This window comes from Thunnus maccoyii, chromosome 3 (genome assembly GCF_910596095.1).
Source record: "Thunnus maccoyii chromosome 3, fThuMac1.1, whole genome shotgun sequence".
Classification (NCBI taxonomy): domain Eukaryota; kingdom Metazoa; phylum Chordata; class Actinopteri; order Scombriformes; family Scombridae; genus Thunnus; species Thunnus maccoyii.
The window spans coordinates 29,117,079-29,144,649 of record NC_056535.1 but is presented as its reverse complement, the minus strand read 5'-3'; the positions used below and the strand labels follow the sequence as shown (position 1 = coordinate 29,144,649).

The window sequence follows — 27,571 nt, the reverse complement described above, 5'->3', positions numbered from 1 at the left end:
GCTCACAAACCGTGTTCTAAAATTTCAGGACTTCATAATACATTTCAAATTAGACTTTTGCAGTGACTGTGTCACTGTGTGCTTGATGGATTGACTCACACCTTGCTGTTCCAGCAGTCAGACTGGTTTTCTGGTTTATTAACTGAATCAGCTGAAAAAAGCGCAGACTGTGGTTAAATCCTGCTGATTTTCGAAAGAACCAAACCACCATTGCTTAACCAAACAGGAATTGTTGTAAATATGGAATTTTCATTTTCACTTTAATTCAGTGGCATTCCCCTTTAACAAGACAACACGCACGTAGACAACAGTGGTGAAGGGTGGGGGGGTCCAACACTGGTTGGCTTCCCATTTGTCGATAATAATGTACGAAAAACATGAGATACAATAAGATAAAACACAAAGAAATTATAAAAAAATAATACTTGATAATACTAAATATGACATTTCAGAGTTCGTGTTGGAAATATCATCAGGACCTTCATGATTATTACAAAATCAGCTCCAGGATGGAAAACATCCGTCTGTCCCAAAGCAACAATTATATTAATATAATATTAATAAAAAGCTTTAATATACAGTTCATTAATACTGCTTCATCAATTAGAATGTGCAAGGAATAAAATGTTCAGAGAGCAGATTGTGCCGAGCTGCGGTGTGTGTGTGTGTGTGTGTGTGTGTGTGTGTGTGTGTGTGTGTGTGTGTGTGTGTTAATTAAAACAACATTTTGGGAAATCCTCTCGTTAGCTCACCCAGAATCGGACTGAAAACATGTAGAAATGGAAATATATAAAAGTATTTTTTGGTTTTAAGAGCAACTTTACATAAATAACAAAATGTAAATTGGGCAGCTTTGGAGTTGCTTTTTTTTTTTTTTTTTTTTTTGATTGAGCTAGGCTAACAGTTTCCCCCTGCTTCCAAACTGATATCCATCTGCTCATCTGACTCTGGAGAGGACACAACAAGAAGATTTACCAAAAAATGACAAACTGTTTCTTTAAGATGATGATGAGTAAAATCCAAACTCCTGTGGACTGTCTGCAGCGCCCCCTGCTGAGCAACACCTGTCTGTCTGTCTGTCTGTCTGTCTGTCTGTCTGTCTGTCTGTCTGTCTGTCTGTCTGTCAAGTCACCCACTAAATCTGTAAATCTCCTCTATGTGAGACGCTTTGCAAGAGGATGAAGTTGAGCCAGAAACTCCCACTATATCGGCTCCTCCTGAGGTCACAGGCTCATCCTACTGTCTGTAATGGCAGTCTGGTGTCTGCTGGGTATCGCTACCCTCAGTTTTTTTCCGATGGTAGACACCAAATGGTGTGTGGGCAGAGCCACGTCCCTTTCAATCTGTAAAAGTAAGACTAAAGGCCTCAGTATGCTTCAAAGAAAGTGCCACTCCCCCCCCTCCCACACATCCTTCCAACAGCAGAAATGGGGGGTCTGCGTCTGTCAACTTTTGTAACTTTCTGAAATTGCGAATGTGTCAATCATGTCCACTTTACGCAGTGATTGGCCAGGTGTGTGGAGGTGTGAACATGGGTGGGGTTTCAACTATCTCACACCCTCTTTTTTCATTCTTCACACAACTACATCTGTCCCTTTTCATGCGAGCAACCGTGTTCAACACCATGAACGTCTTTGAGAAGAGACTTAAAGTGTGCACCGCTTGTCGTCTCAATGCCACGACATGCGAAAGACACATAGTCGATCAAGCACTCCTTAATGCAAACACTGTAATTCTACTGTTTAACTGGCATATGTTGAGTTTTAAAGGGTAATCCACACTGGCAGTGTTTAATGAAGTGTTTCTTGGCATTTTGATCACTTTTTGATCACAAAAATCCACATCGACACTGCCAATCACAAGAGCGTAAAGACACAACTCAAAGTATTTTTCTCATCTCATATCTCATACTAAGTATTTGTTGCTATCTTCGTAGATGGCAAGATGGCGCTCTTCACACAACTACTTTTATTTTCATGTGAACAACTGAATAGCACACGATGAATCCTTTTGACTGGATTGTCTGAAAAGGTGCTCATCTATCCCTGTTTGAATGGTTCACCGACCTTCTCTATGACGGCAGATGACACTTTGTAACTTCACTTGAAGCATATTGAGGCCTTTCAAAAGTAAATCAGGACTGAATCCGTCTGTAAACAATCAGCTCCCACCAACATACAAGGTGCTGAACAGTCATCCATCTGTCCGTCTTCCCCCGTCGATCAATCAGCCGGTGAGCTCAACAGGAAGCTCCCGGCTGCAGAGCGCCTCCCACTGGCGAGCGAGGAGTGAAATCAGTCTCTCTCTGCTGTCGGCTCCCGGGACGAAGACGCACCACTGGACTTCGCCCTCAGCGCCCCCGCTGGCTCCACCCGTCCTGAGCGAGGACTCCTCCCCTCCGGCGGCGAAATGGTCCATGGTGAGGTGGCAGAGCAGGTCGGGGCCGGGCAGGTCATCAAACACCAGGGTCAGAGCCTGAGGGTACGTCTGGTAGCCCAGCAGGACCCGGTCTAGGTCCCGGATCCTCCGAGCCTCACGCAGCTGGTACCGCTCCCTGAGGGAGAACATGAGGAAGATGATAAGGAGGATGATGACTTTCACTATACTGTTTTATAATAAGCTGACAGATGTCACTTCAGTTAAACACACAACAGTCCTCGACTGACATTTATTATCAGATGTTCTGTGGAAGTTCAATTAAATCATTTCCCAGAATCTATAAACTAGGCCTCGGATATACGTACCCAACTTTATTTGTAATTTGATATTTTCAAAAAATAAATAAATAAATATTCAATAGAATAAAGGGCTTGCCACACAACAAAAGCAGCTCCAGCCTTAGTTAAAACCTTGTAAAAGTGTTATCTTGAAGTGGGAGAGTGAGCAGAGCTTCTGCATCTGCATGATCAGGCTTGCAAAAAATAAACAAATAAGACGAAATTTGAAATTGGTTCAAAATTTCAGCGTATCTTCATTGATTTCTTCACATTCATTTGACCAGAACCCGTCTGATCCCTGATTCTTATTAAACATTATCTTTAAAAGCTCAGTTTGTTTTCATTTTCAAGTTTATATTATAGATTATTATTCAGGCTGTTCAAGACATTTTGAAATGAGTCTGTATCTGCTGTTTGAAACTCAATTTCGTATCATTTTTGGATTGTAAACTCAGTTAAAACACTGGAACAGTTTGAGCTTGTAAACTGCAGAGCAACACACACACAAAAAAAACAACAAAAAACCCCCAAAAAGCAGCAGTTTCAGCAGCAGATCCGCTCTGCTTCTGGGCTCAAAGAACTGATGCTTCTTCTGTTTCAGCATCATTTCTCTGAGGTGGATCAGTCCTCTGAAGTGCTGCTGTTGGTTAATTACAAATGTTGAATTTTAAACAACTTTGAAATCGTCAAATTTTTGATTGAAGACTCCCAGCAGTTGGAAATGACATCTATGGGAGAGATACTCTGCGTAACTCACTACTGTTTGTTAGAGCAAAATAACCCCACAACAGCTTTCATGATGTCAGACTGAATAATGAAATGGCTATTTAGTCAGTCAAGTTATCAGGTATCACCACCATGTTCTCTGTGACAGAGCTGTCTACATGTCACACACAGCATCTCGCCTGCCAGTCAGTGTCTCTTCTTCTTCCTCTTTTCCTGCTGCAGACGAAAACAAACACGACGGTTTATTTTCTGTTACATACTTCCGACTCTGCTGCATTCAGAGGAGGCGACATGTTTCACTGATTTTATTCATCATTTTAAGTCTGACCCGCCTCCTGATCTAAAGGCCGCCACTGGAAATGATTCTTCTCTTAAGGGGGCAGAGTTCCTGTTTACTCACCTGGAGGGAGGTTCTTTGGCAAAGTCCGGCAGCGGATAGTTAACGTAGTCCTCGTCCAATAGGAACACATCTGTGCTAGTCAGGATCAGAGTCCTGGGCTGGAGTACAGGTGAGGGGGCGGGGCCAGTAAAGGAGGAGGAGCCTGAGAGGGTGGAGCCTTGGCTGGACAGAGTGCTGGGGATCTGAACCTGTAGGAGAGGAACGAAAGGCAAGTAAAAAAGTATAATAATTATTTTATGAGTTTAAAATAACAAATTCAAATTCTGGAAAAACAGCAATGCAAAACCAGCTAAGAAATCATCATTACATACTAAGTCAATTACAGGATTTTTAAGCCTGAAATCATTTTTGGACACTTGTGGGCAGAGGAAACAAGCCGCGACCATAACACTAACATATTACTGACACCTTTTACACTGATATGGCAAACTTGTTGCAAACAGTCGCTTATTGTCACATCTCACACATCACAAAAGAGCTGGCTCTTTAGCTGTTCCACTTTCTTCACCTGCCAGTCTCTAACTTTTTCTGTCTACCGTTTGGTGCTGAGCAAGTAACGTATGGTGGGTTTATCTGAGGTTTTTCCCCTGAAAACAGCTGCATGCTGTGGCAAAAAATGAGAGCAGTGCAAGTGAACCAAAACAGTAAAGTTGTAAGATGGAAAACCCAAACAATGCACTGAAAGATGCTGAAATGCTCCACAGAGCTGAGGGGAACTGTACAGTCACATGATTCTCTGTTTACATCCAAGTAGTCATTTAATACAATATAAAATCACTGAGAATGGCTGATAGTTAGACATTTTGAAACATATGCTTATATGCACTGTGCAAAGTAAAAAAATACACATCTTTAACGCTCACTTATTAACACTGTATCATGTTTATTTAATCTGTACACAAACAGGAATGTAAAAACTACAGATCGTGGTTTCAAGGGGAGTTATGTGCTAGAATTATTTGTTGATGAACAACAGTTGGGTGCAGTGAACATGTGAAGCTTCCTGAAGTCTTGCTGTCTCAGTCAAGTTGCCAGGTTTGATACCATCGTGTCTATACAGAGATCAAAACCAAAACCTGTGCTTACCGACTGTTTCAGGCAATTCACACTACAGCCGGAGACGCTGAACAGAAACGCTGGAGGGACGGATACACTCTTGTTCAAACAGTTCCAGCATATTAACTCCTCCTAAAATCACAAATTACAAAAAGAAGTATTCAAACCTGGAAGACCAGCAGGTACAGCAGGACGTTGAAGGAGCGTGAGGATGAAGACGCTGCACTGGCCGGAGTCTTCCTCTCTGCCACGATGAAGGTCAGGTCTCCCATCTCCTCCTCACTGGGATAAATAAACTTCACCCTGCTGCTGTGGACCAGCTCATAGTTCTGCATCTTACCTGCAGGGGGAGACAAAGTCACATCTGTCATCATCATCAGCTCAACTCTGTGAGCCGCCGAGGACGATGAGTTAGCTTCGAGTGTAGCGGGAAGAGCATCGTATGGATGATCGATGGCCAATCAGATTATTAAAGTAGTATTTGATATTAAATTTCCTCTGAGGGACAGTATCCCAACATGGTTACCTGTGTTTGTGTTGGTGAACTGGGAGTAGAAGTCCTGATCTGATGGCTCTGGAGGAGGAAGCTGCTGCTGCAGACTGAGAGCTGACATCAGCTCCTGCAGGAAGACGCCCGTCCCGTAACTGTCCCTGCTGAGACAGCAGACGATGTGATCGGCCGAACGACCTGCAGATACAGAGAGAATGAATATTAGCAACACAGAATATTAGCATTAAGCTCAGTATTTAAATATGCATGACCTCTACAGACACCGGATGTGTCTACATTCACTGACCTACGACTCTGAAGTACTGGTCGAACAGTCCCACGTTGACAGACAGCAGCTCAGAGAGTCTGATGGACAGACAGCAGCACAGACAGACGTCTGGATCTCCAGAGTCCGTTATATCCAACACTGACAGAGAGATGAAGAGATATACAAAGAGAGAAAAGATTTAACAAAACTGAAAGTCTACAGAGGGACTTAATGCCACTCTGAGGCCGTAATGTTCACTGCACATCAGAAAACAAACTGTGGGATGACTGATAAATAAAAATAAACCTCTGCTGTTCTTCAATACATACAATTTTTTGTAGTGACTTTGAAGGAATTTAATAAAACAATCACCACACTTTCAAGGTGGAGACCTGAGATTAGTGTCACCAATTCAGTATCTGAGCAAATGTGAAATATGGTCACAATCTCCCCTTCTGTTCCTGAGTTACAGTGTTGAATAACGGCCAGAAAACTGTTTTTGTAGAGAAGTTGACCTTTGACCTTTTGGATATAAAATGTTATCACTTCATTGTTTTATCCTATTAGACATTCGTGTGAAACTTTGTAATGATTAGCGTGTGAATTCTTGAGTTATGGCCAAAAACATGTTTTGTGAGGTCACCAAAATCTAAATCAGTTCATCCTTGAGTCCAAGTGGACGTTTGTGCCGAAATTTGAAGAAAATTCTCCGAAGGCATTCCTGAGATATCGAGTTCATAAGAATGGGACGGACATGCAACCCAAAAACAGAAAGCCACAGCGGTCGCCAGCATGGAGGCATAAAAATGTAAAGTTGACTAAACTTAGAAACTAAGAAACAGTACTGGCAAAAGAATTAGGAGTTGTTGTTTCATGAGCAGCTATGATAGTAGTTGTACACGGCTATTAGCAGTAGAAGTAAAAATAAAATGGATTAGTGGTAAAAGTAGCAGGAGCAGTTACAAGTAGTCGTAGTAGCAGGAAAGAAAGGAGTAGCAGTAGCAGTGCATTATAAGTACTGTTTATTTCTCCAAGCATTAGATAAATGTAGTGAAGTTAAAAATATAATATTTCCTCTGAAATAAGTGCCTCAAAATTGTAGTGAAACTTTTTAATTTTTTTATAAAATTGTAGCAGTGGCAGTAAAGTAGCAGTGACTCCTATTAAATTATGAGATTCAAATTTCTGACTGAACCAATCGTGTCAGTTCATCCTACCTGAGTGATGACCAAGTGTGGAGGCGGCGTCTTCCAACAGGAAGTAGATCGTATCAGTGGAGAGCAGCAGATAGCAGGTGAGCTCAGTCTCTGGAGACTTGTAGAGAACCACAGACAGCCACAAGACCTGTCTCACCTCCTCCGCCTCAGACTGATGTCAGGGGCACATAAAAGTAAAAAAGAAAACTAGATATGAAGTTGGAATTAGAAAAAAAAAAAAAAAGACGATTGATGCTGTGGGAGAACAATCTTAAAGCTGGGACAGTAAATGAACCAACTGGGCGTCATCACGGGTCAAAAATAATCAGAGAAGTGACAATTTTTCTCTATAGAAACCAAGGGAGGAGAGCAATTTAACATTCTTCTATCTGTTTCTAGTTTGAGCCTGACTCTAAACTCTACATGCTGTCTGTGCCCTGGGCTCGGCTTACAGGCAGGGTTTAAAAAAAAAATTAAAACCTTAAACAGCTATCATTTATTTCAGGAAACAGTTGTCAGTAAGTTGATTTGGGGCTAAAACAGAAATGTGTGTGTGTGTGTGTGTGTCTCATACCAGTGCTATATATCTGTGGAAGTAAGGCAGCAGCTGTTGTCCTCCGAGCCCAGCCAGGAGCTTCAATCCTGGGGAGAGACCCGGGGTGAGATGGGGGGAAGGCTGGTTCTCCTCTACCTGGAGACAGGAGGAGTCCCAGCTGAGGAAGAGGAGGGAGGAGAGAGGAGAAGTGAGGAAAATATAAAGATATGAGTAATAAGTTAATAAGTCATCTCTCATGATCGCTGCTGTGGAAGAAGACGATACACCGTTTCTTCAGGGAGCAAATGTAATAAAACTGCTGCTTTTCTGGAAAGTTGATGCTGGAAAACAGGACAGTGGCACATGTGATGTGTAGTGAAGTGTAATCAGTTGAGTTTGTGAAAATCAGATCAGCTGATGAGTCCAGGGGGTTGATGTGATGTATATTTTTAGTAGTCCTGCACAGAGGTCTTCACAGGTCTGATCTAAAATGTGGTAGACTGGAACAGACCCACACAGAGAGACTAAAAGCGGCACGACGCTCCACCTATCAACAAGCAGCTGCACATGTAATTTTTCCTGCACTTCACAATTCTCTCTCTCTTTGTCTGAATCAAAAAACAAGTTTTTCTCCGGTGACAATGACGATGCATCACCTGATCAGGGCTGGTCACACTTATGTCCACTTGAGTATAAGACATACTTACATATTGACACAGACCTGATTAGACTAAAGATAATTTGGACCCGTCAGACTCCTCTAAGGATCATCTGTATGTGTTGAATGTAAATGTGTCTACAGAATCTATTTAGCCTTGAGTGAAAGCCGTGTCTCTTTCATCACTATGCTGATTGTCAGGTTGTTCAATCAAGGAAACAATTTAAATCAGTCACAGTGATCCAGCTACTATAATTACTTCATTTTTATTTTAAGTGTGGTGTTGATGAATAATACAGTTCCACAATTCAATATTTAATGGAAACAAAGGTGTAACTCCTGGCTGGAATAATAAATGAAGTGATAAAACACCAGGCAGCAGTGTGATGACTTCACTGACAGTTTGGACTACAAAAATAAATAAATAAATTCTAAAAAATAACTTCTTTTTATGCAATTTTATGAAATTTGATACTAGTGATCATTAGAGTCTGACCAATACAGCTATTTTTATTTCAAGTGTTTAAAAACAATTATAATGTAGGCATTTCAACAGTGTTTGAATAAGAGAACATCAACAAGAAACTTGAGGTTAAAGCTTTTTTAAAATTTATATCGTAACATAAATAGGCTTATATATTCATCAAAACAGAACAAGGCAACTGGCAAAGTAAATGAATAATCAATCAACTGAAAATAAGTTTTATACAAAATGAACGTTTGTGAGTAGCCCGACCGTCTTCATTTGAACACGTGATTAAACGTGTCCCTCAAACACACTTTCAGCTTTCCTGCTCTTCAGGCGTTTGGTGAAGGTTTTTTTTTTGCAGGTCATTCTCCTCTGCTCTCGTTATAATTTAATTATGACTTGAAGTAGTTGCTTAGCAACATAGAATTTTAAAACATGAACCTCACAAAAATAAATGCATTTCATAAACGGGTAAATTTTAACCGGTGGAGGTTATAGGTGTAAATACCCATGTTTTTAATCTGGAGCCAACAATATGCGGTGCTTCACAACAGTATCTTAGGAAAAGTCAAAGACTGAAGGACATGAATATTTTATTAAAACATACTAACATACAATTACCTGTGGCGGTTCTAGTGTTAAAGTAAAACTGTGATATTATCAGGCAGCTGTAAATGCAGGCACAGACACAAGAGGAATAATTCTGCAGTAATGTGGAGAGAAAGTAATCTATATTGGACTAAACAGAAATGTTTAAGAATTCTACCTGCTGGAGCCGTGTGATTTCTTGGTATTGGTGCAGCAGCACTGGTCTCTGGATCTGTGACGGCCTGACAACACATCAACAAACAGGTGTCAAACAAATTGGGAGAAGAAACCAGGAGAGTTCAAACAAAACCACACCATCATGAGGAAAATTCCTTTGTTGATCTGCGTGTATTAACAGGTAGTTTTTTCTTCACCTTGTGTGTGTTGTCCCTGATGTGGACAGGGTCTGCAGGGTCGGGGTAGAGCCACCATCTTCAGCCCCTCCAGAGAGGCTCTCTGCTGGCTCAGCTCCCCCAGGAAAGAGTTTCTGTCCCGGGCCAGAGGGAAGAGCAGCAGCAGCCTCTGACCTCCCAGCAGCAGCTCCACAGTGTGACTCCTCCTGGGCACAACATGGTGGTTAAAATACAGATATGACAACATTTAACAGCAAGGAAATTGAAGAATAGGAACAACATATGAGAACATCAGATGAGTTAATTTTAATGGTCTGTTTTCAAAGACATGGAATTAATCTTTGTGTGACACCAGAATAGGACGAATACATCGAGTCCATTGATTTGGACCAATCACAGCCTCTGTACCTGTGGTGGTGTTTTGGGTCGGGGCAGGACGTGTTGCTGGTTTTATCCCCAACATGATGAGCTCTCTCTCTGGGGTGAAGCACCACAGAGCCGAGGGGCACACGGACCAGCCTGCACCAGGATGAGGATGAGGAGGAGGAGGAGGAGGAGGAGGAGGAGGAGGGGTGATGAAGGTCAGTGCTGCTCCTCTCTCTTTCTGCCAGCTCTCTGAAGTCCATCTTCAGCACCCAGAGGTGTCGGTGGGTGAGGAAGAGGAGAGAAGGGAGTGTGGGCTCTTCGTTCTTGGGTAAGATGTCTGACAGGAGGGAGTGGGTGTCTGAGGCAGAGGAGGTGGAGGAGGAGGAGGAGGAGGAGGAAGAGGGGAGGAGGTGGGCAGGGTAGCCTCCCCGGGCTGCCTGACTCTCCTCCAGCTCCCAGGAGTTTAGGAGCAAGCGGGGGAGGAGCTGAGGAGTGTTGAGAGGCTCCGGATCGGTCTGAAACTCTCCTGCCTGCATGAACACAATGACAGAAAGACTTTAGGTTGATAAATGCTGAAAAAAAAAATCTACAGTGACAGAAAACTGATCCGAGGCTGTTTAGGGATTCAAAACGGCTCATGTGCTTCTCTCTGACCTGGATCAGTGCCGTCAGCTCAGTCCTGGTCTGCCGCAGCTCCTCGGCCTCGGAAAAGATGTACCAGCGGGTCGGACCGTCCCGGAGCCCGAAGGCGAGACAGGAGTCAGGGAGCTCATCTCGAGAGGAGAGCAGGAGCTGGGAGTAGGGCAGCAGGAGGTTCACCTGCAGGCCGGAAAGCACCTCCTCTGTGGTCGGACTCTGCTGCTGGTCTGAGAACAGGAGAACAGATCGCTGTTAATATTTCACCAGAATCATTACAGCACAACAGTTCTACCACACATCATTTAATTTACTGCATGTTGCGGCTGCAAGTAACAATTGTTTTTATTATCAATTAAACTGCTGATTAAATCGATCAATTAATATGATTTGGTTTAAAACACAGGTCAGTTTACAATAATATAAAACAAAGAAAAGCATCAAATCCTAATATTTAAGAAGCTGAAACTAAGGAATGTTTGTACAGAAAAAATTACTTAAACGATTGCTCAAATGATCTAAATGGTTTCCGATTAATTTTCTGACAATCCACTACTCAATTAACTGATTGATTATTTCGGCTTTACTGTATATATCTGGATTACGATGTTTTTTTTCAGTTGTGTTTATTCTAAAACTTTATATTAACAAGAACAGCAACCACAGCTTCCATATTTGTTTACAAGAAGTATCTAAACAAAGTCTGACTGAAGCTGATTGTGTGTTTACCTGCGTCCTGATTGGTCCATGTGAAATCCTCTGATAGGTACAAGAGGCCCAACAGCCGGTCCGTCAGCACCAGACACGCCTCCTTCTGCTCCACCTCCTCTTTCACCTGAAGACAGTAGCACCAGAGAACCCTGCGGACCTGCACCTCCTCCTCTTCCTCTTCACGCAGCTCCCCCTGGTCGCTGGGCCCCGGAGGAGGAGCAGCGAGTGACGTGGAGGAAGAGCAGACCGACTCCTCGACCGAATCATCCAGACCCATCTCAAAGTAGCCGTCCCTGGAACCTGGACTGGAGTAATGAGTATAAACAGTCATCTACACAGTCCTTCTCTCATGGCTGCAACAACTGTGGAAACATGGAAGTATGGGAATCACAAAAACCAGCAGGAGGTTTAAGGGATCTCACCAACCTGCCAGAAATCCCAGAACCCAGTTTTTAAGGGATCTCAGACACCGGTAAAAATTTTAAGCTCTCAGAACCTTTTCGGAATCCCAGAAACCTGTGGGACATTTAGAGGATTGGAGAGCCCATTGGGAAACCCTGAACCCAGCAGGAGCTGTTAAGGGATTGCAGAAACCAGTTAGATCCCAGAAACCAAGAGGAATGTCTGGAAATCATAGAAACTAGGCAAGACCAGTGGGACCTTTAGAGGATCCTAGAAACCACTGGAATTCATTTGGAGTGCCAGAAACCAACGTGAATTTTAGGGAATCTTAGAAATGATTGGGTACCCCACAAGCAAGCAAGAAATTAAGGGAATCTCAGAAACTTTTAGGAATCCAGTAAACCAGCACAAACCTCTAGGAATCTCAGAAACCTTTAGGAATCCAGTAAACCAGCACAAACCTCTAGGAATCCAAGAACATTCAGGGATCTCAGAAACCATTGGAAATCCAAGAAATGAAAGGAAACTTCAGTTTTAAGGGATCTCTGACACCAATTTGAATTTTTGGGGATCTGAGAACCATTAAGAATCCCATAAACCAGGGGGACATCTAGAAATCCCTGAAACCAAGACGAGAACATTGCTGGTTGAATTACCTGGGACTTCCCACTTCTGTGCCCTCTACATGGGACTGAACCTCTCTGGATTCAGACCTCCTCTCTTTTCTCTCCACTTCCTCTTCCTCCTCCTCCACCTCCTCTTCCTCCTCCTCATCCATCTTCTTCTGCTCCTTCCAGGTAGAGCCGAGACGCTGGGAGAGCTGGATAATGAAGTCTTTGTCGGAGGAGGAGGAGGAGAGGGAGAGCAGGCGAGTAGGAAGAAGAGGACACCAAGTGGCGCTGCAGGTGGAGCAACTGGTTTCAATTTGTGTGGAGGAGGAAGAAGAGCAGACACAACTGGAGGAGAAACAGGAAGAGCAGAGATTTCTAAGTTTTCTACATAAGAAATATCAGTTCAAATTATTTAACACTTGTCCTATTAGCTATGTATTACTTTCATAAATACCCCCATTCACAGTTATTTCACCAACTGTCACACATTACTGATTCCTTTTCATTCGTTATCTGTTCTTTTGCTTTACGGTTGTAGCTCAATGCAGCTCAATTAAACTGACAGAGAAAAACTGAGAGCATTAGAGATTTGGAAGTATTAAAGTAAAATTGTGTTATCAAGGCTGACTTCTCCTGAAGCTGTTCTCCAGTGGAGGAGGGAGGAGCAGCAGCACCTCCTACTGGACACATAAAGACCTACAGCTGCCTCCATCTTGACTTCCAGCAGGTTCTGTTAGCAGGAGATAAGCCTGACTGAATAAATAACATTAATAAAAGTGACTAAAGCAGCTGTGGGAGTAGTAGTGCAATTGATAGTAGTACTTGGGGTAACAGTTTCAGAAGCAGCAGTAAATCTAAAGAGTAGCAGGAGCATCATTAGTCTTTTCTGATGTTGTGGGGGTGGTTGTAGATGTACAGCTGTTTACGGTTTTCACCTGCACCAGTTTACAGCAGTGTTAGCTGGTGTTTATCAGGCACTACTATAATGTTTTTTTGAATTTTTTGCCTGTATTGAACAGCTGACAGTATAGAGACAGACAGGAAACCAATGAAGAACGAGGGCTATGACATGCAACAAAGGTCCCCGGCTGGAATCGAACTGAGGATGTTGTGGTTGATGTCTCAACCATTCAGCCCCAGGAAGCCCCAGGTCATAGTATTAGTAGTATTAGTAGTCGCAGTAGTAGTAGTACAGTAAATGTTCAAATAGTTGCTGGGGTCTTTATGAACCTCGACTGCAGAGACACTTCTATTTGAGAAAGTCTCATGTTGGAAACTGTACTTTATTTCTAATTTCCCTGTTTTAGAAGTTTATTCTGTCACATTGTTGTAAAAAGTTTTTCTGTTCTCTGTAGTTTGAATTTGCTGTTAATGCAATCTCAACACTTCCTCCTTGTTGTCATGTTGTCTTCATAAATTCAGTATAATGTACATTTCCACAGAGCAAATTCAATCAGTTTAACCGCAAAGTTGTGTCATATTCACAAACAAACGCTGTTTTCGTTCACTCACAATTTTCAGACGCCTCTACTTTGCTGCTTTTTTTGCTGTTAAGCTATAGTCAATGCAACACTTCCTGTACTTTTTTTTTTTAAAAAAAATGTTATTGTCATGTCAGCTATTAAAAGCCTTTAAAGTAAAAGTGCCTGAACTTTATTTAGAGTTCTTTATATATATTATGGTAGTAACACTGTAATCTGATACTGACCAGACAGTAGTAGTAGTTACAGTCGTAGTAATGCTTGTAGGAGCTCCACAGTATGTGTGTTCAGACAGACTGACAGCAGGTTGTTGTACCTGCAGACAAACACATGAAGAAACATGACAACCCAGCTGACTGTAAACAAACACAAACATCTGAACAAATTCTACCTCCGTCTGTGCACCTCATATAGCTCATGTAAACTAAACGTTGAACTGCTGCTGGAGCAAGAAAAGTCCAAAGTTACAATTCATCCTGCAGGGAAAATGAATCTGTACCAAATTTCATGATAATACCTCTAGTATTTGTCAAGATATTTTAGTCTACACCAAAGTGGTGGAATAGCACTCCAATATCGGCTAAAAAAAAAAGCTAAATCCTCATCTACAAACAACTAACTGTGCAGATTTAGATCTCTAAAATTAAGACTGTTAACTTGTCAGTATTTCAGGCTGCGTTTGAGACCTCAGAAAGTTCACTCTGCAAATTTCTGACATTTAGTTACATCCTCTGGCATTCTTCACTTTACACCCCCTCATCTAAATGATTAGTTTAATTTTGGGTCATTTTGGTTACATAATTCCACCGCAGAAAATCTTTAAAAGACTTCTAAACATCCCCCCAGCCCTTCATCCAATCAAAATTCCTTTCTCTTTCTAACTGACATCCTGTTGGTTGTCACGGTAACAGACACCAGCCCTCCCCGGTGTTTCAGGTGTGTGTCAAACCTGGGTGGTGTCAGCAGACAGGAGGTGTGTGTTGGTGTTAAAGCTTGCGGGGGGAGGTGCAGCGTCCACAGGAGGGAGAACGCTGGGGGGGACTGCGGCTTCTTCTCTGCTCGTCACTTCTGAAACAGGAAACCAAACAGATCAGCGATGCTGATGCCGAGGAAAACATCTGCAGACTTGTTTGTTTGACTGATGTGAGTCTGTTCAGTGCTCGAGCCGCTATGTTTGGATTGATTCTGACATTTTGTGCCACAACTTGACGTCTTTAATTTCACTTGTTCTGTGCAGAATCGTTTTAAGCGTTCACTGTTTCCCTTTTCAGGGTAAACAGGTCGTCATGGGAAACTAAATATCTACACTAAAATAAATAATAATCTACAAAATTTTAAATTAAACTGAAACAGAACATAGTGGACCTAAAAATGATTTACGGTGGATGCTCTAAGTTTCTGTAGTAATATATTCATGCATACTTAGTTATGAAAGAAATCCAATTAAAAAAAACAACAATCAAAAAAACACTTAAACCTTGTTTCACTAGACAGGCGTAAAAAAAAAAAATACACATGCATTCAGATTCAGACACCCGGTATGCAGCCTGCACTAAGCCACAACAAACCGTTTACTAGAGTCAGAGAGGGAGGTTAGCATATAAATAAAGTTGTCAGTGGTGTAAATATAGTTACAGCTAAGTTTTATTAAGAATCAATCAGGCTGGTGCAACCTGTGTGATGAATAAATGTCAACTCTGTAAACACTTGTGATATAAGACTGAGTTTGAACTTATGAACTTATGAAGCATCAGATAACCGATGAGTGATTTCCTCTCACTCTGAGCAGGAAGACATATAACGCTGAGGAGATCTAGTTTAGAGACTATTAAAAGATGATCTCTATCTTCATTATCTGTAGACAACATTTTAAGTCATGTTTACATCCACAAGGCTAATTACTGTCAGATTAGAAAAGAAAATATACAAAATCAGAGAGAATTAAATTAAATTTGATCTTCACTGAAGGCAACAGCCAGACAGATTTCGTGTTTTGATGTTTTTACATTTCTGTTTAATTAACAAGATGAAACATATAAATCAGATGGATTTAGAGGGTGGGGTGTATTTTCATTTGATGGAGCTAGGCTAGCAGTTTCCTCCTGCTTCCAGTCTGTGTGCTAAGCTAGGCTAAACACATCCCGGACCTATCTCTGTACTGGACATATTTCTACTTGACTCATGATATTCAGGGTTTCCTGCCATCATTTATAGCGGAGGTGGATCATCTCGTCTGAAACAAAGACCATCTCCTCTAACATTAACCTTCGGGGACAAAGAATAGAGGCATTATTTCATACAAGTGTGGCTGTTGTGACACGAGATGCTTCAGAAACTATGAGTCTGACTTGATGTGAGAGGGATAATTATCTTGATGTGAGAGGGATAATTATTTACTGTTTTCTTTATTTTCAGAACATTCTGTAACCAGCGATTGTATCTCTGTTTGTTTCACATTTACAGAAAGAAAAAGCAGTGTTACCTACTGTATCTGTCGACCAGGAACACACATTCAGGGTGAAATCATGTTATTAAAACTGTAAATCCTAATAATTCTGTCTGAATAGATGATGCTAGAGCTGAAGTGATTAGTCAATTAATCAGTCAATCAACTGAAACTTGAGAATATTTTAAATTTTGATAATTGATTAACTGCTCAAGTCATTAATCCAGTAAAATATTGTGAGAATTTGCCCTTTTCTCTGTTTTATATCATTATAAACTGTTTATTTTGGCGGTTTGGGGTTTTGGACTGACAAAAGACAGTTGAAGACATCATCTTGAGACTCTGGGAGCTAGAAATGTCTGTATTTCACTGTTTGTTGTTTTATCCAGCTGCTAGTTTTGGAAACAGACTCTTTCACATTCCTGACATTCCAGATTTTTTTGGCCGCTGCCTTTCAGCAGAAATAAAAACCATCGCCCCCCCTTCCCCTCCATCCCTCCCTCAGCCCTGCACAGCCTGATACATACATGATTACCTTGGCTGGGGCAGGCAGCCTGCTGGGCCGGACAGGAAGAGGAGGAAGAGGAAGAGGAAGAAGAGGAAGAGGAGACAGCAGGAGGAGCGACAGCAGAGGAGCAGCATGAGGAGGTGGTGGAGGAAGAGGAAGGGGGAGAGGAAGAGGAGAGGGGAGGAGGTGCAGCAGCAGACAGCCTGGTCTCCTCACTGATCTGACGAGAGGACAGAGAGGAGGAAGCCTTCAGAGAGCAGAAGTCACCTACATCATCATCCAGATCCTAAATGTGCCACCAGCAGCTCCATCAGCAGCAGAGAAACAGTCACTGCTCTTAGTACTGGTTTCAGCAATCCAGTACTCTAGTATGGCTCTTAGTTGTGTAATTACATGTATGAGGTTGTATGAAAATGTGTAAACCAAACTGTGAAGTTGAAGAGCTAAATCTGTGCTGAAAGTTGAAACCTGCTGACTTGTGACAGGTTTCATAGCTTCCTTTCAATCTGTAAATGTGCAGAAATCCGTCAACAAGCCGCCCATCAATATTTTTTTGCTTTTGTGAAGCTGATAAAACATTCACGGTCAACATTTTCCTCCTGCGCATCGACCTTGTAAACATTTGTATTCAGTGGATATTGTTAAACTCCCCAGAATCGCTTCCTGTGTGGGTGTCCAGCCTTGAGAATGAATGCACATTTAGTTTTAAACATTTTTTTCTCAAAAGACTGACCAACATGTGGCTTCAAGGCCTAAAAAGAAAAACCTTTTCTTCTGTTTTGTTACAAAAGCAAGAATAATCAGGCCTTGAAATATGTCTCCATCTCTATATATGTGTGTCTACAGAACGATGCGCGAATAATGAATAAAAGTCTGAATGTGTTCTGAATCTTTACAGGAAATATACAAGACTAACACAATTTTGAAAGCTGTTTAAACTGTTTAAACACACAAAGGTTTAGCTCAAGAACTTCACAGATCAGAGCACACACACCTAATCATACCTGTTTTATGCCCATACTTGTATAATTTATTGGTTATATACAAGATGTTGTTATTGCATCTAAACTCTGCTGCTGATGTGCACAATTTCTCTAATCTAAAAAGGTCTTGTTAGTGGAAGGTGTATTTTAATAACAGTGATTAATCAGAGGTTTTAGATATCTGGATCAATAATAGTCACATGTAATTGGTGGATTTTGTCTTGTGGTGGTTTCTGATTGGTCTATAATTGCATCAGAATTACAAAAATACTACAGCAGGTTTCAGAATGAATTAATCTAAAAGCAACGATTATAGAAAACGACCAAGAAAGATGTAAAATGAGGCTGATCATGTTAAAAGTTTACCCATATTTAAAACCACACAAGTAACGTGAAATATCTTTTAAAACATGTAAACCCCAAAGAAAGAGTTTCCAGGTTTCTACCCGACTGCAACAACACAAATACCAGATATTTAAATGACTAATTACAATGAAACTCTTCACCATTTTTAACTATTTAAACCTTTAACGTGCAGGCTGTGTGAATATACAGTACCTGACAATATAATCTAACTAACACTGACTCGTGCTGCATGATTCAGTGTGACAGAGTGTACCTTCTTGTCACCGCTGCTCATCCTATCTTTGACTTCTTTGGCTTTCTGAATGGCTTTCAACACTTCCACTGTGTCCAGCTCCTTCTCTGTCGTCACTTTACCGTCCAGACAAACCTGACGAAGACACAGAGGATAGACAAACATAGATGTGTGCTCTGGTTAAAAAATAAGCAGTTGAACTTGTGGGAGCAGTAGTATTGATAAAGATGTTGTAGCAGTAGTAGTATGAGCAGTTTCTATAGTAGTAGAAGGTCATGTACCTCCGCTGTAGTAGTAACAGTGGTAACACAGTAGCAGTGCAGTAGTAATATTAACAGTGAGGTGGTTTTCGGTCATGTACCTCTGCTGCACGGTCTCCAAACTGGGCCAGGACTTTGGTTCTGTAGTCAGGGATGATGCACATGGGGTTATTGGACAGGTTGAGTTTCTCCAAACAGGGCAGAGAGCCGATGTTCCTGATCTCCTCCAACTGGAAACATACAAACACCATCATCACCATTATCACCAACAACCCAAATCAACCTCCACTGACTCCCTTGTTCACAGTCTAAAGTTATTTTTCAAGAGTGTGTCTGATATATGTTTCTTCAAAAAAAAAAAAAAAAAAAGGGGGTATTTTATGCCTTTATTGGAGAGTTGATACTAGACAGATGACAGAAAATGAAGAAAGAGATTAATTAAAATTGACAGTTTTGTCACTTTTTATTTATTTTTATGTTAAAAGCATATTTAACACCTTTTGTAAGTGATCATTTTCAACATATTTTCTTTTCTTTCTTTGGATACAAATATATATATATATATATATATATATATATATATATATATATATATATATATATATATAGAATTATAAGAATGCAAAAGCTATGGAGTAGTTTTTTGCACTCTTACAATAAATTATAGGCGAGGGCGGCCTCACTGTGGTTACCTGAGCCAGCTGGTTGTGGCTGAGGTCCAGATTGACCAGCGAGTAGAGCTTGGTGAGGCCGGTCAGTTGGTCCAGCTGGTTGCCGGCCAGGCTGAGGGTTTTGATGTTGCCTAAACGGGTGTGAGCAGCTTCCAGGACCCGCAGGTTGTTGTAGGACAGATCCACGTGGACCAGATTGTACAGGTGCTGCAACCACAGGACAACTACGTCAGTACTATTATTAACACCAAACAACACACCAGTCCAACAGCACTTGTCAGGACTAGTTGTCTGTTGCAGCAGCTGAGTGTTTAGTTTAGTCCTAAAATTGAGTCAATACTAACTGTTACGGTGTTTCTAACCTGTGTCACACTAAACACAGCACTTATTTAAATCTCCTTTATGAAACAGAATTTCCTGAGAATAAGCTCGACTTACTGAAGTGGACATTTTTTTATTATTTTCTGACATTGGTCCAGTATTGTCCGAGCAAATAATTGATTAATATAGATCATTATCATCAAATTAATCAACATACCTGGAGGTTTTCCACTGAGGACAGCTGGTTGTGACTCAGATCCAGAAACTCCACCTTAGGAATCAGTTTCTACAACAGAGAAAAACTCAAGTGTCAGCAAACAGAAACTGATCTATGGAGCCTAAACTGTCTTTTATTCACTTACTCAGACTGTCCTGATACAACAGCCAACTGACCCATGATCGACTTTAATTGAATCACCACAACCAAATGTTGTTAAATCATCTGGATCTCAAGATTTCAGACAAGGTCAGAAACTGATCACATGACATTCAAATTTATAGTTCTGAAGACTGTTTTACTGTTATTACTGTGAAACAAAATGCCAGAACTCAAAATGTGTTTTGTTTGAGATGCACAGCTTCCTCTAAGAAGGATTTTTGTGACCATGGGAACTTAACAGAACAAAGCAGTGACACAAATCCTTCCAAGAAATCATTAAAATAAAATCTAACCATATATATTATTAAAGATAATAATAACAACATCTGAGATATTGTGTGAAATGAACAGACAGACAGACTAGAGTCAGTCAGTATTTCCTCCTCTGATTTCACTGTGGGGAAAATAAATAAATAAATAAATAATGGAAACTTTTAAACACCGACTGAATTTATCGACTGAACTCTCGGTGAAGCTCAAACTTTCCGTCTCTGTTTAGGTTTGGTGGACGTATCTCACCACTGAGCTGTCGATGGTACTGATGCAGTTGCGGCTCATGTCCAGCGTGGTCAGGTTTCTCCACACGGGGATGACGGCGGTGACGGCACAGCCAGACTCCGCCCCCTCAACTTCCCACTGAGAGAACTCGCTCGCCTCCGGGACCAGGATCGACTGGAGGACGCCATCAGCATCACAGTACACATATCAGTACACAAGTTACAAATAAACATGTATATTATAGAGTAGTATTTAATTTAAATGGTACCATCATAGTTTCTGTGGAGTGGTGGATACTCAGAGTTGCCAGACTCGACCTCAGAGACGACAGACCTTGAATCTGCTGAGAGCTGCACTCACTGATCTGAAGAGAGAGAGAGACGTTATGCTTTTATCCAAATTTTGGTGGACTTTAAGTCTGAAAACTCAAAAGAAAACCTCCATCAGTGTGTTCCCATCAACTACTGTTATAGGAATATACTCATGAGAACATGGTTACATAATTAATTAAGCACCAACATCTCAGGTACATCATGGCATTTGATTGCTGCTGCTCACATTAGTTGGCATTTGTGTGATCATATCAATTAATTTGTCTCTTTTTAGGAACATTACAGTTACGGTATAACCTAGACCACCGGACACCACCCCCTTTATTCTTTTTTTTTTGGTCTCTTTATGTTTTGGCCACTGTAGGACCCACAAGTCATCTCTACACCACAAAGTTTCCAGCACAACCCGTTTATGTGAATAAGCAGCATAGGTGGTTAGTCTCTCCTGTAATCTGGCACTAACCTGTTATAAATGGGCAAATGTTTGGGTTTTCATTAACCCAGGGAGGAATCCTAAATGTGTACAGATAAGAGAACAGTATTTCGAGGACAGACAGGTACCTCTATCTGCAGCAGCGATTTGAAAACAGACAGGTCGAAGGGGAGACTGCTCTCCTGGATGTTGCTGGTTCCTACTGGACCTGTGGTACCAGAGATCTGACCAACAGAGACAAAAAACAGTGAGAACATATACCATCAGTATAGTAAACTGTACATTTGGGATTTAAGTTAAATAAAGAGTTGTGTCACCTTGAGGTATCGCAGCCTGCAGGTGAAGTCGAGGATGTGTCCCAGGTCGGTCTTGGCGTCTCCGTTACAGCAGGTGGGTTTGGCCAGACGGAGCTGCTGGGAGACGGAGTAAAGCTGCAGAGGATGGAGAGAAAAGACCTCGCCGGCCTGCAGCAACTGTTCACCTACAGAACACAAACACACAGTGGTTTGATATTGATCACTGTACAACAATTGATCTGAACAATTATCAGTTTTAACATGCTAGTCAGTTAGTCCGAACTGTTAACTCTTCACAGCTGTTGTTTTACAGGTCAACATCTACAAACCAGACGTTGACGATAACTGAAACATTCAGCTTTGTTCTAACATGGTTGTCAGTTTATATCTGTTTGTGTACACATGAACTTTAGGCCACCGAGGATTCTTTGGAGGAAACTGCAGCAGATCATAAGTGTGATGCCTTCAACAGCTACTGAAACTGGTATTTTCAATAAAACACAGAGTGCAGAGCCTAATATGGAGAAAAATATTAAATATCACATCATGTCATTATCCAATAAAAGAGTCACTTGACTAAATCTGACATATTTACATCCTAATTGTGTAAATAATGTGCATCGTCCCTTATAAATAAAGTACAGTGGATACAAAGGGTCAGAGCGTTCTGGCTCATTGAACTTTAGCTCTTAAACTAAAACAGTTGTTTTTTTCTAACAGCTCAAAAACAGCTGCAGGGAGAAATTCTCTTCAGAAACACAGAGAGAAACAAACCACTGCACAGAAGGAGTTTCATTATTATAACAGTTGTAGAAACTAGATGAGAGGAAACAGGTCGAAGGTGAGAAAAGAAGCTGACCTTTATGAAACAACTCCTCAGCCAGTGCTGCTGTGATGCCGTTGATCTCCTGAAAGACAACAAACAGTTTGTTCAAACTGGATTCACTTCAAAATAACAGTTTAGCTTGTAGACTCATTTAACTGATGTTATTTCTTTACTGCTCAACAGACAGCTGATCATGGTTTCGACTCTCTACCAATCTTTTCTTGAAAAATGTTGTCAGGATAACTTTCTGTGACAGTTGAGAATTAAAAGAATAATCTTTAGCCACATAGCATCATGTTAGCCGGGATTACTTAAACCACATGTGAACAGGGACCAGTGCAACACCTGCAGACGCCTGATCCTCACCTCAGACAATGAACATCATATTTTCAGTTGTTTTCATCACAGTTACATTATAGTTATGCAGTGATGACGCATTAATTGCAGCTGAGTTTTTTGTGATTGAGACTTAACTCGTCTGTGACAGTCACGTGTTGATCATCTCACATCACATGAAAAGGTTTTTCTATCGGCTGTTTACTCTGTAGAGTCCTGAGGACTCAGCCAACACTGGCCTGTCATTGTACTGACATCATCATGTGATCACAACGCCTTTAAATACTGCTAACAGAAGCACTGCTTCTCAGCCTGGGAAATAAACATCGGTTACTGAACAGAAGGAAAAAAATACAATCATGTCATTGTTCCCTCATTTACACTCCATCCTATGATAGAGCACAGCAACACACATTTATACAGACACAAATATTTAATCTGTAAATTATTATTTTGATTACCCGACTAATTGAACCATCTATAAAATGTCTGAACAGTTTTTGTTTGGTGTAATCATTCAGTTAATACTGGCCATTAAAAGATCTCTCTTTGTGTTTCCAATGTGTGTTGCTCAGTAAACTGATCTTTAATTAGTCATAAACCTTTTAATTGAATAATAGGATTTTTCTAGGAATGGCCACCCGCTTCGGCTGCAGGACTCTCCGGGTGGGCTGTGCCGGTGTGCACCGAAGGCAGCCAAGGAAGGGTGGCGGCAGAGGCCGAGATCAGCTGTGACATCGGGGAGGAGAGCGACCGGGCCGCCGGGGCGATAAGGCTGGAGGATTGCATATGGGAGATATGCTTTGCCTGGGCGGTGGCGATGGAGATAAAGCTGTCAATCAGCTGGTCCTTTTTTCGAAGTTCTGTCTTTAGGTGGTGGATATCCTCCTTCAACTGTGAGTACTGATGATTGCAGCCCACACACACAGCCATTATGGCTGAATTTACTGTAGAAATCAGGTCCTTAAAATCGCTTAAGATCTGCATCCGATGATTGAAGAACCTTATCCAGTTAAAATGTAGGGTTAAAACGACCAATATCAAAAAGAGTTATTGAATAGATATGGCATAAAACTGGTTAAAAACTGGCTGAAAGGCGATTTCTGACACAGCTTCTGGCGGGCAAACACAAACACCGACGCATGCGCATCTGATTTGACATAGACATAATTCTGTGAAAAAACAATAACAATGTTGCAATTTAGTTTCATGCTTTGTTTCATGTTTGTCTGTTTTTCCTGGTTTGGGCTCCTTAGTTCAAATGAAAGGAAATCTTAGTGCTACAGTATACAATGATATTTCAGAAATTTGTTTGCCTCCTTTGTGTCAACAGTTTGGAGAAGGCTCTTCTGTTTCAACATCACAATGCAATCATGCACAAAGCCAGAGCCATAAAGAACGGGTTTTCCCAGTTTGGTGTGGATGAACTTGACCCCAACAACCCATCTATCACATTCCGGACAAACTGGAACATCGATTGTGAGCCAAGTCTTATCACTCAACATCAGTTTTGTTGTGGCTGAATGGGAGCAAATCCCTGCAGCGAGGTTCCAAAATCTGGTGAAAAGTCTTCCTAAAATAGTGGAGACTGTTATAGCAGCAGATTAATGCAGCTGCCATGTTCAGGTGTCCACATACTTTTGGCCATTTAGTGTACCTACTGGTTGCAGTATTTGAGTGTATACTCAAGCACGTTATATTCTATTACAACTTAAGTATGGGCTGGCAGAATACTATCAGCGGTAGCACCTGAAGAGGCTGCAGTACATGTGCAAAGGTCGTAGGTTGTGTTAGCCTCAGGTGTACTCACATATAGGTGAAAGTGCAGGAAGCAGGCGAGCGGAGAGGGTGTGGCCTGTGGGAACTGCAGTAGCAGCGTCTGCAGGTAGAGCTCCAGCTCCTTCTGCCGCCGCTCCACCAGACTCTTTGAGTTCTTCCCCAACATCTTCTTCGGAGGAAGCAGCCGTCGGTCAACCTTCTTCTCTGCTGTCAGCTGGAGGGAAACAAACATCAGGATAAAACAAACAACTACAATCACAATAAGTTAAGCATCATTTGTCAAGCAAAAATGTCAAACATTCTTTGGTTGTAGCTTCTCCAATGTGAGGACTTGCTGCTTTTCTATGTTTTTATCGTGAGAAACCAGTTTTCTTTGGGTTTTGGATTGTTGGTTGGAAAAACAAGGACGTCACTTTGGGCTCTGGGAAATTGTGATGGACATTTTTAACCACATAGACATTAAATGATTCATTCAAAACATAATGGACAGATTAGTCAAAACTAAAAATAATCATTAGTTGCAGCCCTAGTCTGGTTTGTTCTCTCACCATTTCTGTTCATGAGATGCTCCCGCTCTCTGTTCTATTGCAGGTTTGAACTCAGAAAGTACTGTAGTTTTTAAAAAGGCCAAACTGGCATTTTTATGTTTTAGCACATTAAATACAAATTAAATTTACTTTCCATTATTGCCAAACATTTTTCTGATAGCAGACTGCTAATCAATCATAACAGATATACATAATAAACATTTTGTCAACACTGTTTATGGTCAATGTTGGATATTATGACCAAGAACAGAAGTGATGCATCACTGACGAAATATTATGGTTATAACGAGTAGCATGAGTAGCAAAATATATTGGTGGCTGATATATTATCCTCTGATAAATGCGAAATTTTAGTTTTTAATTATTGTACCAATCATGGAATTTCAGATAATCTGTTTATTATAACAGCTGTGAGTGTTGTTCTTAAAAGAATTTCACAAAGGCAAATAAATGACTTTATTTAACTGCATTCCTGCTTGTTAGCAAAAGCAGGATAAAGAAGAATGTCTAACATGTTATAGTTCAGCATAAAGACAAGACTGTTTAAAAACGCCATCAGTAAAAAACACTATTTCATGCATCACAGCACCAAACAGAATTCAAAATAAAAACACTTTTGTCTTTCTGTTTGTTTACCTGAGCAGAAATCCCTCATGGGGGTAAATGGCTGCTTGCTGACCTGTTTCTGTCTCTTACCTTCTCGTGGAGGTCGTGGAAGTCACTGTATCGGTGCTTCACCGTCCATCTGTGCTCTCCATCCGTCACCTCGATGATGTAGACCTGAAACACCAGAGCAGGACGCTCAGTCATTACAACCTGACTGCTTTGGATCTGCTGGAGTCAAACCAGTTCCTGAGCTGAATAGATGCTCCAATAATAAATGGAGGAAGATAAAAATCTACTGTATTTGTCTGGATGGGGAAATTTGTTTTGTAGTTCGCACAACAGTTCCACAATAAATTAATAAACAAGCAGAGAAACAACACAGGCAGTAAGAACACACATAACAAAAAAAACAGTAGCACACATCATAAGACATCAGTCATAGAAAAGAGAAAACATAGAGCTGCAACAATTAGTCAGTTAATTGATTGGTTCCAGCTTCTCAAATGTGAACATTTTCTAGTTTCTTTAGTCTTCTATAACAGTAAACTGAATATCTTTAGGTTGTGGACAAAACAACACATTTGAAGAAGTTCTCTTAGGCTTCGGGAAACAGCAATCAAAAATTTTCACCCTTTTCTGACATTTTCTGGACCAAACAACTTATTGATTAATCAAGAAAATCATCAACTGATAAATCAATACTGAAAATAATCGTTAGTTGAAGCCCTAAACATAAGACCAGATCAAGAAGGATGTTTGACCAACAAATTCCATACTTAGGTCATGTGATAACACTTGACCCATCTCCATGGCAACTCCATCTGCTGAGGAAGGCCATGAGATGTGGCTGAAAGCTCCAAAGTATATTCCAGTAAGTGGACCTTGTGGTAAGATTTTTTTTTTGTCAGACTATGTCCAAAGTCAGTGATGACTAGATTTTTAACTAGAGAGTTTTTTTTTTTATCTTATTTTCTCATAATTTTGACTTGGACTGTCTTAGATATAATCATTTATAATTCAACTGTTCCTTTCCTTGCAGAAATTTGTTTCCATAAGATTTAATTCAATTCAATTCAGGCTTTATTAAGGACACAGTTCATTGGGGGTCCATAGTACAATAAAATACAAAGAAGAAAAAATAAATAAATACACTGTATCTAAAAAAAAGAAGAAATCCACACAAAAAACCAAACAAACAAGACAACTGTTTAAATTTGAGAGAACAAAATAAGACGGTAGCAGATGCGGTGCTCTGCTTCTAGTGAGTAATCGTGATTTTATGAGCTATGTGAGTAACTACTGTCTGTCAAACTTAACTGTACTGAACTAACACGATATATAAACGAAATATCATTCCTGTTAGAGAAAACAGAATCTGTAGAGGGCTGTCAGGTCTATAAACATCAGAGGAAATGTTGAAATGTCGCTCTGAAACTGTGACAGCTCATTTAGCTCGACAGTTAGCGGTTAGCTTGTGGGGTAAGTGGCTAATTTAGTCCAGCCTCTTAACAATAAAGACATAACAGCTGGCGCAAAAAAATATATATACAATAACTGACTAGATGTAACATGCACTATCAGAAGGACTTCATCGACATTAACTCGCTGTCACTTTGACAGATCTGAAGCTAGGGTAGCTACAAGCTAAGCTAAATGCCGTTGAACCCGGACGTAGCTTACAGTGTAGTTTTCCACCAGCTCCGAGCCGACAACACACACTTTCCTCTCCGAAACCTCCTCTGGAAAAGGGGAGGACTCCATCTTTAGAGCAACACGAGCAAATATAATCTGTTAATAACTATACAAATGTTAAGTAAAACAAGCTTTGGAGAATGTCCAGCGTTTCTACCACTCAGTTAGCCGCCTCCCGACGCCATATTTGTTGTGGTACAGGAGCAGCTGACTGCTTCAAAACGGCCAAACTTTATTTACAGTTGTTCCGAGACATTTTTCTTTGACTGCGTTTTTATTTCAGGTTTGTTAAACGTTTATCAGATATGCGAGCATTGTATGAGCAGTCAGGACATAGGTAGTGGACAAGTCGTACGAAAAAGCCCAAATAAAACCGAAGATAACCAAAAAAAAAAA

The 27,571-nt window shown here is 40.9% G+C and overlaps 1 protein-coding gene across 4 annotated transcripts; it reads right to left on the bottom strand.

The window, feature by feature from the left end:
- Window positions 1-857: 857 nt before the first annotated feature.
- On the bottom strand, window positions 858-27,571 carry nisch (nischarin). Of its 4 annotated transcripts, XM_042405848.1 has the most exons (29): window positions 27,333-27,358; window positions 27,164-27,244; window positions 25,574-25,657; window positions 24,361-24,543; window positions 22,248-22,296; window positions 21,410-21,573; window positions 21,221-21,316; window positions 20,596-20,691; window positions 20,349-20,501; window positions 19,668-19,736; window positions 19,151-19,336; window positions 18,560-18,688; window positions 18,220-18,333; window positions 16,645-16,837; window positions 14,613-14,731; window positions 13,891-13,979; window positions 12,228-12,527; window positions 11,188-11,474; window positions 10,477-10,688; window positions 9,865-10,352; window positions 9,478-9,662; window positions 9,282-9,345; window positions 7,428-7,566; window positions 6,875-7,025; window positions 5,697-5,816; window positions 5,426-5,587; window positions 5,067-5,239; window positions 3,844-4,031; window positions 858-2,554 (listed from the first exon to the last, which is right to left on the bottom strand). In XM_042405848.1, exons 2-29 carry the CDS (start codon window positions 27,242-27,244, stop codon window positions 2,227-2,229), a joined length of 4,602 nt encoding a protein of 1,533 aa, XP_042261782.1. In that variant the 5' UTR covers window positions 27,333-27,358; the 3' UTR covers window positions 858-2,226. The 4 variants fall into 4 exon arrangements, with proteins under 4 accessions (XP_042261782.1, XP_042261781.1, XP_042261783.1 ...); XM_042405847.1 differs by having other exon boundaries at window positions 27,164-27,571; XM_042405849.1 differs by lacking the exons at window positions 858-2,554; window positions 3,844-4,031; window positions 5,067-5,239; ... (8 more) ...; window positions 11,188-11,474; window positions 12,228-12,527 and adding an exon at window positions 12,543-12,912 and having other exon boundaries at window positions 27,164-27,571.

Coding starts and splice junctions, on each gene's coding strand:
- nisch (XM_042405847.1), bottom strand. CDS start 27,244: ATGGAGTCCTCCCCTTTTCCAGAGGAGGTTTCGGAGAGGAAAGTGTGT. Junction 21,574..22,247: donor TGAGGAGTTGTTTCATAAAG/GTCAGCTTCTTT, acceptor TGTGTTCTGTAG/GTGAACAGTTGCTGCAGGCC. Junction 10,689..11,187: donor ATGGACCAATCAGGACGCAG/GTAAACACACAA, acceptor TCCTGTTCTCAG/ACCAGCAGCAGAGTCCGACC.